Source organism: Vigna angularis, chromosome 10, assembly GCF_016808095.1.
Source record: "Vigna angularis cultivar LongXiaoDou No.4 chromosome 10, ASM1680809v1, whole genome shotgun sequence".
NCBI classification, from domain to species: Eukaryota; Viridiplantae; Streptophyta; class Magnoliopsida; order Fabales; family Fabaceae; genus Vigna; species Vigna angularis.
This window is the reverse complement of record NC_068979.1, coordinates 3,585,492-3,599,527: the sequence shown is the minus strand read 5'-3', so window position 1 is coordinate 3,599,527 and position 14,036 is coordinate 3,585,492. Positions and strand designations below refer to the sequence as shown.

Below are 14,036 nucleotides of genomic sequence, written 5' to 3'. Positions count from 1 at the left end.
GAAGTGTTTATGTGGAACAGTGGCATCTATATTTGAAGTGCATGAAAGGTTGTGTGTAGGAAATGGTGAAAAGGCAATGAAATAGGTTAGAAATGGAGGTGGGAAATAATAAGGAGAGAGAATGGAAGTTGTATTATTTGTGGGGCAAAAGCCATGATTCAGATAATTGGAGCTTCCTGACATAAAGTCATGATTGAACTCTCCACTCCCACCCATTTTCCCTCCTTTCTATATAATCCCTCCACACACACATCTTCTCCACTTCATACTCACCCATTAACCCTCTCACAATACCTCATTCATTTCACCCAATCTCTCACCAAAATCCAATTATCTTCTCTCACAAGGCTTATCACGTTATTTGAGATGACGGCTGAAAAGGAGGATTTGGGTTTGAGTCTAAGCTTGAGCTTCCCTCACATCGCTCCAACTCCTCTTCAGCTCAATCTTCTCTCCACTTCAACTTATTCTTCTTCTCCTTCAAGCCACAACCTTCACAAACCCTCTTGGAACGACCCCTTCGCTTCTTCAGGTGTGTATCATTCCATTCCCCAACCTTCGATTCTCCGTCCCTTGTTTGTTTCCAGATCTGCTCCAATTTCCTCACACGCTTCCTTTTCTGTTTTACTTTAACCACGTAGTTTGCTTCTTTCTCAAAGAACAAAACACCTTAGCCCAATACTTTCTGACTTTTCTCCTTTTACATTTTCCACAACTTTTACTATTCTGCACTCCTTTTCACTTCTTTCCATGCTCGTTCAAAGCTTCCTAATTTTCCAAACATCTCAACTTTCTTCTTTATCGATTTCTGTTTTTCCTAAACGGTGTTTCTTTTGGCATGCAGGTGAAGCTGGATCGTTCCTCCGCGGAATCGATGTGAACCGGTTACCTTCTGCGGTTGATTGCGAAGAGGAAGCGGGTGTATCGTCTCCAAACAGCACGGTTTCTAGCGTGAGCGAAAAGCGTAGCGAGAGGGAAGCCAACGGGGAAGAAGAGCACGACACAGAGAGAGGTTGTTTCAGAGGCATCAGCGACGAGGAAGAAGGTGAAAATTGTAGAAAGAAACTTAGACTCTCCAAAGACCAATCCATTATTCTGGAAGAGAGTTTCAAAGAACACAGCACTCTTAACCCGGTAAGTGACAAGGTTCCGATCAATTTCGTACATGTTATGTCCAATGTGTGTGTTTTATGTTTATGTTTGGTTTGCTTTTGTTTTTCTCTCTAACGTGAGTGCGTGTGTTGCGTGCAGAAACAAAAGTTGGCACTGGCGAAACAGTTGGGTCTTCGAGCAAGACAAGTGGAGGTGTGGTTCCAGAACAGAAGGGCAAGGTGGGTTCATTTCATTAATATTTGTTCGTGTTTTAGTTTGTGTTGTTGTGTGGTCTTTTTCACGACAAAAAATAAAGTAAATTAAATCGAAAACTAATTTCAGGACGAAGCTGAAACAAACGGAGGTGGACTGCGAGTTTTTGAAGAGGTGCTGCGAGAATCTGACGGAGGAGAACAGAAGGTTGCAGAAGGAAGTGCGAGAGCTCAGAGCATTGAAACTTTCCCCACAGTTTTACATGCACATGACTCCACCCACCACTCTCACCATGTGTCCCTCTTGTGAGCGTGTCGCTGTTCCCCCTTCCGCTGCCGTTGATGCCGCCGCGCGTCACCGTCACGTGCCCCAGACCCACTCTCGGGCCTTCCCCATTGGCCCATGGGCCACCTCTGCCGCTCCTATTTCACACAGGCCCTTCGATGCGCTCCGTCCCAGATCTTGACTCGCGGAAAGAAAACGACAAAATTAAAAAAAAAAATGGGGGAAACTGTTGCAATAGTATCGGAGCCATGAATTCTGCGTTCAAAGTGTGGTCTAAGATATGGTGGTTAGGAAAACTGATTTTGTGGGTCTCAAATGTTTTGTACCAGTTTTTGACCCTTCGTCTTTTCTTCTGGGTTTCGGGAGCATGACCTGGTCTAGCTAGTTTAGTTAGGTTTTTTTAGTCTCTAATACTTACTGCGTTAAAAAAAAAAACTCTCGGAGGAGACTTTGTTGTAAAGTTCAATGGTCTTGATTAATTAATTAATTAATTAATTAATTATATGTAATATAGCTTTGTTTTTGTGTAAGCAGATTTTGTTCTCGTATAAAGTCAAAATTGTTGCATGTTGATAAGATCCTGAATTGATTTGGATGATGCTGGAAATAGTGGGGGCTAACTACGTGTTTTCGGTACGAATTTGACAAAATAAAATGGGAATTAGACCTTTAAAAGGAGTTTGCCCTGAATGACCAGACAATGGTTCAAGAAATTTTGGTGAATATGGGTCCCAATTCAATTTCAAAGTTCTACATGCTTGTTTTATTAAAATTTCCTTCTCTCTCCCTCGTAGGCCTATCAGGCTATTGTCTGGTTAAATTGGTTAATAAAAATGTCTTGTAAGGTGTGGTTCCCAACATTTACTCCATCATGTTCATCTCGACTCGTTAAATCTAAATACTTTCTCGTAAAAGCTAATGTTTCGGTAAGAACTCTTGCTCGCATAAACAACTATGACCAAATCATCTTCACAACTACAACAAGAAATCAAAATTTCTGACACTTGTTATGCTCTGATGTTTCGGTGTTGCGCGACTGTATTTTAATATTCGGTTAAATATATGAATTCGTTTTATTTTAAATTTTGATATATTTTTATCTTTAATTTTAAACGAATAATGAATAGATAAGATCATTTAAATTATAATATATTAAAGATATAAATAACTTAAACATTATTAATATTAATTTGTAACCTTTTCAAACTTAAAATAAGTATGGATTTATGTTTCAAACTAATTTAAAGTAAATTGAGAACTCAGGTAAGGTTTTACTATTGGGATGGAATTATGAAAGTCCTTAAATCTTACATGAAAAATTAAGATATGGATCTAAAATAGGTGTCCAATGTTTTAAGGTTGTTTCTCTTTGCACATCCACCTTATTTTCTCCTGCACCTCCACATCTCAAAAATAGTTTTACATATTTTTTTAACGGATTTTAAAATTGATGAATAATTTTTTCTTCGTTAAAATTTAAAAAAAAAATTAATAGATTTTAAAATTTGTTAAAAAAAAATTCAATAAATTTTAAAATTCATTAAAAAAAATCTTTCAACGAATTTTGAAATCTATTGAAAGATTTTCTGAATTTTAAAATTTGTTGAAAAAAAAATTCAAAATATATTAAAATACAGAAAGTTTTGTATTAATGTAATTTTGAAATTTTAAAAAATTTGAAAATACAATAAGAAAAGGATGGAGGTTTGGAATTTTAAAAAATATGGTCACACGAGAAAGAAGAGAGTTGCTCCCTCCACCACCCCAAATGCTCCCTACACCTTTCTATTACTTTTTTTATTCCAAAAATATTCTATTTTAATTTAATTTTTATCCTTTAATTTTATTTACTTTTTTTTAAACGGACGTGGACATCCGTTCTGTACATTTGAAACGATGAAATGCAAGAAACAATGTTTCACATAATTATATAAATATAACCCATTATCGGTACCCTACCTACTAGCACTTTGCTTCCCTTGCATTCTACCTTGGGTCCTAAAGGAATATAACAACTTTGTTTCTTCTGAGTCTTGCTCAATCATTCTTTTACCGTAATTTCTTCTAAAGGCATATGATGAACTGAGTTCAAGACAATTTCTTCAAATATACATTCAATATACTAGAGGTTATGCAGAGAAATGGAAAATCCTTTTTGCTTTATACCATACAGGTTAAGTCATGTTGTAATAAACTAAACCTCAGTTTATTTCTGACTGTAACATTGGGAAGAAAACCCAGCTGTTAGCTGATCTACCTTCCTCCCGGCAACCCTTATGTTAGTCCACCACTCAGAGCCACTACCACCAGTACCCGAAACAACTCCTTTATTGGTGTCAAAATTGAATTCTTTATAACAATTTACAGAAATCTGCTTATGGAAACATTGTTCTCCTTCTCCAACACGATTGTATGACTTGTTATCTATTTTTCTCTATACACACGTTACAACTAGTATCGGTGTCCCTTTGCACCCTTTCTCTGTCAACAGGATCTTTGCCCAGTATACCTTGAGAGGACCCTGATATATTTCGAAGCAATACCCCAAGTTTATTAGCAAGACACCGAGCAACGTCTTCTCCAATTAATTCAAATGAAAACTCTGTGATCAATCAATGTTGCATTACTTGGATGTCCACTGTTTGAGTTAGCAAGAGTTGCTACCTTAGAAATCTGATTTTCCACATAAATGTTTTGATTGGTTGATTCAGCACCATCGGGTGTCAAGCAGCCATAACCTAACCTGGATTCCTGCCCCATACCATCAGGTGCCCCACATCCGTTGAACGTAGAAGGATGTCCGACGTCCGTTGAAGGTCAAACGGATATCCCACATCCGTTTTGGCCTTCACGGGCTTTATTGAGGCGATCAACAATAGAATCAGCAAAATCGACTCCTCACACCAAGGATCATAAGTAATGGAAGCAATGAAACCCAGAAGGAAAATGGGGAAGAGACAAATGAAGGAAAAAAAAGCAAAGGAAAAAGGGATGAGAGGAAGTGAAACAGAAATAGGGGAAGAGAGAATCCGTGAGAGATGAGGTGTAGTTGTGAGTAAATAGTAGAAGTAGGGTTTTCAAATTTATTAAAAAACCATAAATGGTAAAAGTAAAAAAAAATTAACCTAAGGATATAATTGAAATTAAAAGAATTTAGGAAAGTGTAGGAAGTAGGATGTGGTGGTGGAGGGAGCAACACTCGGAAAGAAATGGATGTAGGTGCAAGGAAATACAAACCATGTTTTAATATATATGAGCCCAAAGAAAATTAATATGGACCGTAAAAAGAAGAAACAAGATAGTTGCTCCCTACATCACCACAGACTACTTCCTCCACTCCACCTCTCTCATTCCTCATTTGCCCTTCAGTAATATTTATTTACCGGGATTAATTTTCACCAACATTCCAATACACCCCCACATCCGTCAACGAATGTCTAGATCCGTTCAACTTTCCCCACTATTAACATTCATCCTACTTACTCTTTCCACTGCAAAAGCACACGTAAACTAATGTCTTATCTTTATCTAACATATGGCCCCACATAAGGAACACACCTAGTAATTCACAAATTCAATTACTACAAACACACTGTGTATGTACAACACAATAGAACTCGTTAGTGTTTAAATCCTCAACAATTCAATTAATGCATTCTTATATTTGCTTTCATCCCTTACGCATATTTCAACCCCTTCACTGAGAATGAGACAAAGGTAGAGTGGGGGTGGGGTAAGAGTGAAAGAGAGAAAGTGAAAGAAAGAAAGAAAGAAAGTGTGTGGGGGTGGGGGTAGAGAAAGAGAGAAAGAAAGGGAGGAGAGATGTGAGAGTATTGCTGCTGAGTAAAGTGAAAATGAAAAATAAGAAAGGAATTAGGGTTTTAACATTAAGTTAAAAAGGTAAATAATAAATATAAAAAAGAGTAATTTTGGAATAAAGAAAAATTGAGGAGGTGGAGGGAGTATGAGGGGTGGTAGAGGGAGCAACTCTCACTAAATAGACGTTTAAGCCCAATTAAATTGGGCCGTAACCGGACTCATATACGAACCCATTAAAGTGAAATGTTAGAACGAAAAATCAAAAACAGAAAAAGTGTTTCAAAAACCCTCCAATTCCAATCTGTATTTCCCTCTACGAGACACAGAGTAGTTCTGTTGGGAGCATGGACGCCTTCCTTTGCTGAAGTAAATCCGCACCGTTTTGTAATCTCGCACCTCATTTCGGTCTTCTGCAAAATTTATCTGAGTTCACCGTTTGGTTATCTCTGAGACATGGACAGGCGGCTCAACGGACTCACCGTTCCGTCGAGTTCCAACGGCGGCACCGCCGCAGTAAGATCTTCATCTCCGACGCTGCAACCGAACTACAGTAGCCGACTAGTTCAGGTACGATCTAATTCTCTCAATTTTATCTTCCGCGCTCCTTGTTGCTGAACTACTTCGTAAACCCTAGCTGTCTGTCACCAACATGCTGTTTGGTTGGGAGTTTAGTATTCCTACCTTTTCCTTTCTCATTTCAACTGGTACAGATGTTTTGTTAATGTTTGAATTATGAAAGGCTTCTGCTACTGTTGCTGTTTCTGCAAGTCTAATTAGCCGTATCAGTTTTTATTTTCTTTCATTGAAATCATGTGCTTCAGCTATAGTTTTACTCTTTCGGTCGGCGTGCAAAGTTGGAGTGGACTTTTTTTATTCTGTTTGCAATGCTTTTAGATTTGTAGGTGTTGTGCCAACTTTGAGCAGCTGTATACTGTGAACGGAGATCATCAGTGTAGTAATTTAGGAGCCAGACCTAATGAATAATTGAACATTTGTCGTTTAATTACATATTCTTAATTTTATTAAGGTTTTACTTCTCCATCCTTAAAAGACCAGAGGGGATGATTTGTTATTGTTTGTGGCCTGCGTACTTGTTTTGATACGATAATGAGTAGTGCATCCTACTTAATTATGTTCATGGATTTGGTTGTATGGCATTTCACTGTTTCTTTTCACATGCTGGGAAATGAAAAATTGTATTTAAGCTGCAAAATTGAAAAATGGATTACTTGTTGGTTTGTGACATGACAACTTTTTATGGTAACCTGATAATTTTTATTTTAAGAATCATGCATCCTGGTTATTCTTGTCAAAGACTTCATTTGGTTGGTTTAAGTCTGAGTGCCTGTTGTGCCTTTTTCCGAAGCTGGAAAATTACAATATTGAATTTATGCTTTAATTGAGTTAATTTTCACGTTACTAGTGCAATAGAGAGGTTAGCGTTTCAAATTTGCGAAATATATAACTACCATATTGAGGTAATATCAGAAAATAAATCACTTTTGATGTTTGATTTCAGGATACACTGGAACACATGGCATCCATCGATCTGATTGACTTGTGCAAAGAAGCCAAAGTTGAGCGCTGCCGGGCAACTCGAGACTTGAGAAGCTGTGGTCGCTATGTCCATCATGTCTTGAATTCATGTGGGCACGCTTCTTTATGTGAGGAATGTAGTCAACGGTGTGATATCTGTCCAATTTGTAGAGTCCCAATATCTAAAAGTGGTGCTAAACTGCATCTCCGACTTTATTATGAGTGCATTGAAGCTGGCCTTATTTCAAAAAGGTTTGATGAGAGATTTCAAGAAATAGAAGACGGGGAGAAACAACTAAATGCTGATGTCCATCATCTTTATTCTTTGTTTGATGTTGCGCTTGAGAATAACTTGGTTTCTTTAATTTGCCATTGTATCCTTTTCTGCATTACTCCTTTTTTTTTGCATATTTAATTTTTTTAGTAATTCGTTTATTAATATTTAAAATATAAATGGATATCAATTGGTAAGTACGGTGAAATGATACAAATACAAATTTTTTCCAATTAATACTATCTACCAAGAAAATTTAAGTGTATTTTTCTCCTCTATCCTCCCCCTTTTCATATTTGTCCCACTGTTTTGTGGTGTTCCCTTGTCTCCACTTTTGCATTTTCTTGACCTTAAATTTTACAGACATCACAGATGTCTGTATGGATGAAACTGCTGTTTCCAGTGATCCTGTCATAGCGTTTTTGTTGGATGAAGTGGTAGTGAAGGACTGGTGCAAGAGAACGTTCAAAAACATCATTACTGAACTGCAGGGAATTTGTATCCTTAAACCTTCTTTTATTGTTGATTTCTAAAGCCAATTATCAGTATGACCTTTTTCCACAGTATAATTTGTGGTCCCTTACATTTTTCACTAGATAATATGGATGTTTATGCCATGAAAGAGAGACTGAGTTTACTTCTGAAATTTTCATTACACTTGAAAGGCATATCAAATGTGCTAGACATTTTGGATTCATCTTTTAAGGGTACTCTTTCAGCACAACTTCATGATTTGCACCATCTCCAAGAGAGCATCTTAAAGACAAAGCAGGTTTAATTTGCTAGAATTTATGTTCAATGGAGTTATGTATAACTGTTGTGCTTATGGCTTTAATAATTGAGCTTTTACACCTTCCTTGCATGGCTGATGGGCTGTCAAGTCATGGGGATAAAAAACATGTGCTTATTATCTAGTTTTTAAATGGTATTGTTATTTTTGTTTGTTGTGTTATGTTCTTTAAATGATATCCCCTGTTTTTGTTGAAAGGCGTTCTATACCCGATCTTTAAAATTGTGGATCGCAATGGGTAACTTTTGTTGTGCTTCAGCTCACTGTGATGTAGCATGTAAGAGGGATGTTTGTAGAAATGACTGATATTTGGCCTTACACTATTATTAATATTGCTTATAAAGAGTGGTTGACTAGATTTATACTACCTCTTTCTGTCTGTATATTGCTTAAAAATAGAGTATCTCATCACAATGTTAATTAATTTAAATGTTGTTCTACACAGCATATGGATATTATTATTTGGTGTATAAGACATGAATTTTTGGAGGGAGTGAGATCACGTTTTACTGATAGTTCATCATGGTCATTGGATGTTCGGATGCGGAAATCAGAAGCAATAAGACGATCCTGGCCTGATGCAATAAATCAATCTATGGAGTCATCGGGACATGATGGGTCTCTATTTATTGAAGATGCATTGAATAATCTTGATCTGGAGGAGGGGTTTATGAATGGAACCGTGGAAGGATTAGAAATTGCATCCTTGCAAAAGGATGGTGCATCATTTTTTGGGTCAAATACTGACCAGGTGCTGGGTTATTACCCATTCAAAAATCTACGTTCTGCTGCTGACTTGCTCTTTTTACATGGAGGCTCTGATATGGTGATTGCTAAACAGGCCATTGTATCCTTTTACCCGGAACTTCTATTGTTAGTGTAGAACTATGTTTGTTTCTGCTAATAAGAGTTCTTATTTAAAACAATACTTCTTCCATTCCTTAACATCTGTAGTTTCTGTATTATTTGTATGATCGTCACTGGACAATTCCTGAAGAAGAGTGGACATTCATACTGGAGGATTTCGCAGCTACATTTAGTATTAGTAGGCACTCATTACTTGAGTCTTTGACTTTTTATCTTTTGGATGATCACACAGAGGAGGCTTTACAGGTAACATTTTACCCAATATTGAAATTATTTGTATCCAAGTTACATTACTGATTTGCCTTGTAGTGCTAACTAATGATGTGATAAGCATTATAATTAGGAAAACGTATGGGGCCCATATGGTAATAATCATGTTGGAATTTCATTCGTGACCTTGATTCTAGAGCTGTAAAGGTGTGATCAGCATTTATTTTTAGGTGTTATTTGGGTCTTCCTTTCATCTCTTTTATTTATAAGGCATGTTATCTTGTTTTTACTCAAAAGTAAAACGTGTAATTTGATAATGGCTCTGCGAGTCTCCTCTTCCCCATATAGGAGGTTAAAAGGAAGCTAGGACTTTGCTGGAAGTATTTTGTATCATGTTAGTATTGGATATAGAAGGCACTTGTTCCTTCTAGAGTTTTTTAGTGAATTTAGGCTAATAATATTATTATTCTGTTAGGAAGCTTGTCGCCTTCTTCCTGAAATAACTGGTCCAACATCACATCCTAAAATTGCCGAAGTACTGCTAGAAAGGGGTAGCCCTGATACAGCTCTCATGGTTTTGAGGTGGGCCGGGCGTGATGGTGGACCACATATGACTTCACTCAGGGATGCTGTCACTGCAGTGCGGGTGAGGGTTGAGTGTGGGCTTCTGACTGAAGCATTTATGCATCAGAGAATTCTCTCCACCAGAGTGAAGGAAAAGAATTTCAATAAAAGAGCATCTGGGGATGCCTCTCAGAAACTAAAAGGCCAATGTAGTAATTGGGTGGAGGTCCTGGTGACTGAGATTTGTTGCCTCTGTATTAGGAGGAACTTGGTGGATCGAATGGTAGAATTGCCATGGAATTCTGAGGAAGAGGTGTACATACATAAATGTCTTTTTGATTTTGCTATTGAAGACCCGATAAGGACAACTGGAAATCTACTTGTGGTGTTTTATTTTCAGGTACTTAATTTAATTACTTGGTTTCTTGTCCAACATTGCTGCTCCTGGTTTATTGATCTTGTTAGTTAGTGCATTTGTCTTACAGTCTTTTCTGTTTTTACATTTGGAATCTTGACGTGTTATTCTGCCAGCCAATGTTGAGTTCAGTAAAATATCATGCATATGATACAACACTATTGAGCTCTATTTTACATGGCTTAAATTTTTATAACAAAACAATTCCTCCTTCATCAACCTTTAGCATCTTCCATCTTCCTATCTTTGCTAGGAAAATCCCCCATCCAAGGGCAAATATAATTCCTACTCCCTTGACATGTTTTGATCTACTGCTGAGAGAGAATCATATGCCAAAAGTCATGCGATCCTTATGCTGAATTTGTATTCTGTGTTAGCTTAACATGCAACTTGCTTCCTGGATTTTCTTGACAGAATCCTCCTCTATAATCTTGTATATGGTTAGCTCATCCATACCTACAACACAGCAAAAAATATGGATATGAGTGATGTAGCCTGACCTTTACCTCTTTCTTGTATAGATGTGATATCTGGTTTCTGAAGCTTGATCTATAGATCATAAAGTTCTGTTAGCCTCAATGTCAATATGAAATTTCTACATATCCCACTTCTCTACTTGATTATCATTTCCATTGTAAATATGTATGAAGTTCATTTTGCTTCTTAAAAGGTATCAGCGTAGTTTAGGATACCTGTGAAAGAATTTCTCCCTTATATATTTATCTGGGTTTCAGCGCCACAGATACTCAGAAGCATATCAAGTTCATATTAAACTTGAAAAGGTGGAGCAAGACAGCATTTCAAAAGGTTCTGTAAGTGAGGAGTTTCTGCCAAAATTAGAAAAGGCTATTCAGTGGAGAAGCAATTTGATTGTAAGTGATTTAAATTATTTAATTATTAAGAAAATGTTCTCTGCTGCAAACTTTTTATTTAAGCATGTTCGGAGAAAATGTCATTCTTAGAATGGATTTTTGGTCATTTGATCTTTTGAATAAAACAGAATAGATGCTTGGAGTTGTTGCCAGAAGTTGAGCAGCAGCAACTGAGGAGTGGAAACTTGACTGAGGGTGCTGTGAGTTCTTCTGAAGAAGTTGAAGTTCCGGACAAATTTGATATTCCTCAGATTCCGGATTCCTTGTCCACCAGTTTATTGATTCCTTCATCTGTAAATTCTTCCCTCTTGTTGCATAGAGACCATGGCTTGTTGAGTTCATTGACTTTTGGAATTTCGGCCAAAATAGGCATGTCTTTCCCCAATACTGGCCCTGAGCTTGCTAATTTTGGTTCCTCGTCTCATCATCATGATGGGTTTTTTACCAGTAGTGAGAGGGTTCTAAGTCATCAAGGTAAAATTGCCAAAAATTTTAGATTTGATAATACTCCAACGAATAATAGGATCCATTTCATGAATGGTTCACCTCTCAAGGGATTTAAGAGGACATCACCAAGCAATTCCCACGACAATATGTCAGATAAAGTCTCTCCTGGAGTTGAAAGAAACCTACGCTTTGGACATAATCAAACTACCAGTAGTCCTTTGTACTCATGGAAGGCTGCAGTTAACCCTGTTATTAGATCCACACTTAGCTATCCTAAAGAATTTGCAAATAATCTCCCAAATGTATCTGGTAGGAGTGTCCGATCACATAAAGATGATAGAAGTTGGAACGTGGGGTCCACTGATGATCCGATGGATGTTTCTCACGGGTAAATATCTAGTTACCCATTTCTTTCTCAATTTTTTTGTCATATGGCGTTTTTTGAATAATTTGTGTCTAAAGATATTTGCGCTAATATAATGCTTTTTAATATTCACCGAAAATGATGTACTATTTTCGTAAACTGAATCCATTGTTTATTTTATATCTTTAGCCTCGCGGAGAAGAAATTAAACAGTGAAGAAAACATCAATGGTGGTCCTAGATGGAGATCTGATGAAGCGAGTGATGAGGAATATGATGTGAATCTGGGAAGAGCTATGGACATGGCTTATTATGCAACTCCTCTAAATCGAACAACAAGACGAAGCAGAGTGGTCAGAAGATGAAAACTAAACTTTCTGGTTAAAGGTTTCGGTTAAATTTTCTGGGAAGAAACAAGAAAATGCATGTTAGTGAGTTGTTTTTAAGATTAGAGCTTCGCTTTTTCGGAACTCGGGAGTTTTTACTTATAAATTTATGCTGGTCTCCGTTGTGCAGTTAATATCCGACGAAGAAAATTTTAATGCAAAAGGTGCATTTTTTGTATCCCATTCCTTCAATGTTAATCCACGTTATTTATTTTCTATTTTGGGAGAGTGGTTCGGTTAAAATGAAAGTGAGATAATATCGTTTCGTGTTGACGACAATTACTTGTGTGTCGATGACATCATTTAGGTTCAATCCTATACATTTTTCATTTTAAAGTGAGGCAAATTTAACCTATCTATCTATTATTATTTTTTATCTAACATTTCATAGATTATGAAGTTCGGGTTTAGAAGAGAAAAATTGAGGTTTTTTTTGGAAACTTTTTTATATTATGGTTGTTTAGTTTATGAAGATTTTGAGTAAAAAGTGTGAATTTAAGGATTTTGGATGTAAAAAAAGAGATTGCTGAAAAAAATTTGTTTAATTTAAAAAGAAAAAGAAGTGAATTGCTTCGAAGAAGTTTAGAAAATAAGAATTGCGCATAAAGTACAGATCTGGTTGATGTTCTGCAGAGATAAAGTAGAAGGCGAAGCTTGCTGGTTTAAAAAAAATGAATAAAATAATATACATATACAATAAAAAAACATATAAAATAATTATAATGATAATAAAATGATAAAATAAAATAACAATAGAATACGAATTTGGATATGGGCTGATTCATTCTAAAATTTCTTCTACACCGTATGATTTCACATTCACCACAACATTTTGACTATCTATCTGTTGTTTGTACCACAATTTTTCATTTACTCCACTTTCACTTTCTAGTATATGTTGGGCCGTTGCACGACAAATTTTTAGTCTGTGACTGTGTGCAGTATTTGTTCTACTATTCCCACTCCCATTTTCCTTATTTTTATGACAGACTTTAATAACATGCACCTCTACATTTTACCATCCATCCTTGCACTATTCTTTAATATTTGGGCTGAACTTATGTTATTTTAGCCCGTGTCTCAATTTTGGGAGTTACTCCCTCCACCACCACAGAGTACTCCCTCCACCTCCTTATTCTTTTTTTACCCTTTAATAAACGGATGTCAACATTTGTTATTGGACAAACGGATGTCAACATTCGTTGGACAAACCGATGTCAACGGATGTCAACATTCTCTTCAGTTGAAAGGCCTCGTTGGGACTAAAAGCAATTTTTGCATTCATGTTTTGGTGCATCACCACATTGTAAGTGGAATCCCATCTTATTCTATATTTATCTTCATATTTTTCTGTGCTTATTTTGCAACATAATCTTGTTAGTTTATTTCTTATTAGGTGAATATTTATGGTTCTGTAAATAAACATACTTTCTCCACTGGATTTGGACCTGGTGTAATTGTAGTATTTCATCGAATTCTCTATGCAAGGTATGCATTTGATTATCAGACAAGAAACAATTGGAAACCAGTTTTTGTTTCACTGCACTGTTAAAGAAAAAATAGTAATATTGACAGTAGTGAACTGCTCTGTAAAAACAAAATCCATTGACGAGTGTATTTCATGTGTTCTTGTATGCCAATCTGTTCTGTATACATAATTTTACTCTTCCATTTTTTCATATGCACTCATATGAAGGAATATCCTCCCATTTATCATGTGAAAGTTCTTTAATTTTCAACATGATTGATTCCTTATCTTCTGCTCTGCAGGACACAAAAATAAATTTATGTTGCTCCCTGTGTCATTTATTGTAATAAAATTCATAAAAGTATGTGATAAACAATGTGGTGACAGGCCCTCTGTTTTAAGCTCTACTAAAGATGCCGACGATGCATCTCGAGA

At 36.4% G+C, this 14,036-nt stretch overlaps 2 protein-coding genes across 2 annotated transcripts; both read left to right on the top strand.

The window, feature by feature from the left end:
- The first annotated feature begins 98 nt into the window (after window positions 1-98).
- Window positions 99-2,099, top strand: LOC108334652 (homeobox-leucine zipper protein HAT4-like). Its single transcript, XM_052869758.1, has 4 exons — window positions 99-532; window positions 845-1,134; window positions 1,252-1,331; window positions 1,435-2,099. Exons 1-4 carry the CDS (start codon window positions 190-192, stop codon window positions 1,769-1,771), a joined length of 1,050 nt encoding a protein of 349 aa, XP_052725718.1. The 5' UTR covers window positions 99-189; the 3' UTR covers window positions 1,772-2,099.
- A 3,576-nt stretch (window positions 2,100-5,675) lies between these two features.
- LOC108335826 (E3 ubiquitin-protein ligase HOS1) lies at window positions 5,676-12,351 on the top strand. The gene is made up of 10 exons (XM_017572000.2): window positions 5,676-5,976; window positions 6,929-7,319; window positions 7,583-7,717; window positions 7,816-7,991; window positions 8,455-8,856; window positions 8,964-9,122; window positions 9,562-10,050; window positions 10,800-10,937; window positions 11,066-11,772; window positions 11,938-12,351. Exons 1-10 carry the CDS (start codon window positions 5,863-5,865, stop codon window positions 12,110-12,112), a joined length of 2,886 nt encoding a protein of 961 aa, XP_017427489.1. The 5' UTR covers window positions 5,676-5,862; the 3' UTR covers window positions 12,113-12,351.
- Window positions 12,352-14,036: the final 1,685 nt, after the last annotated feature.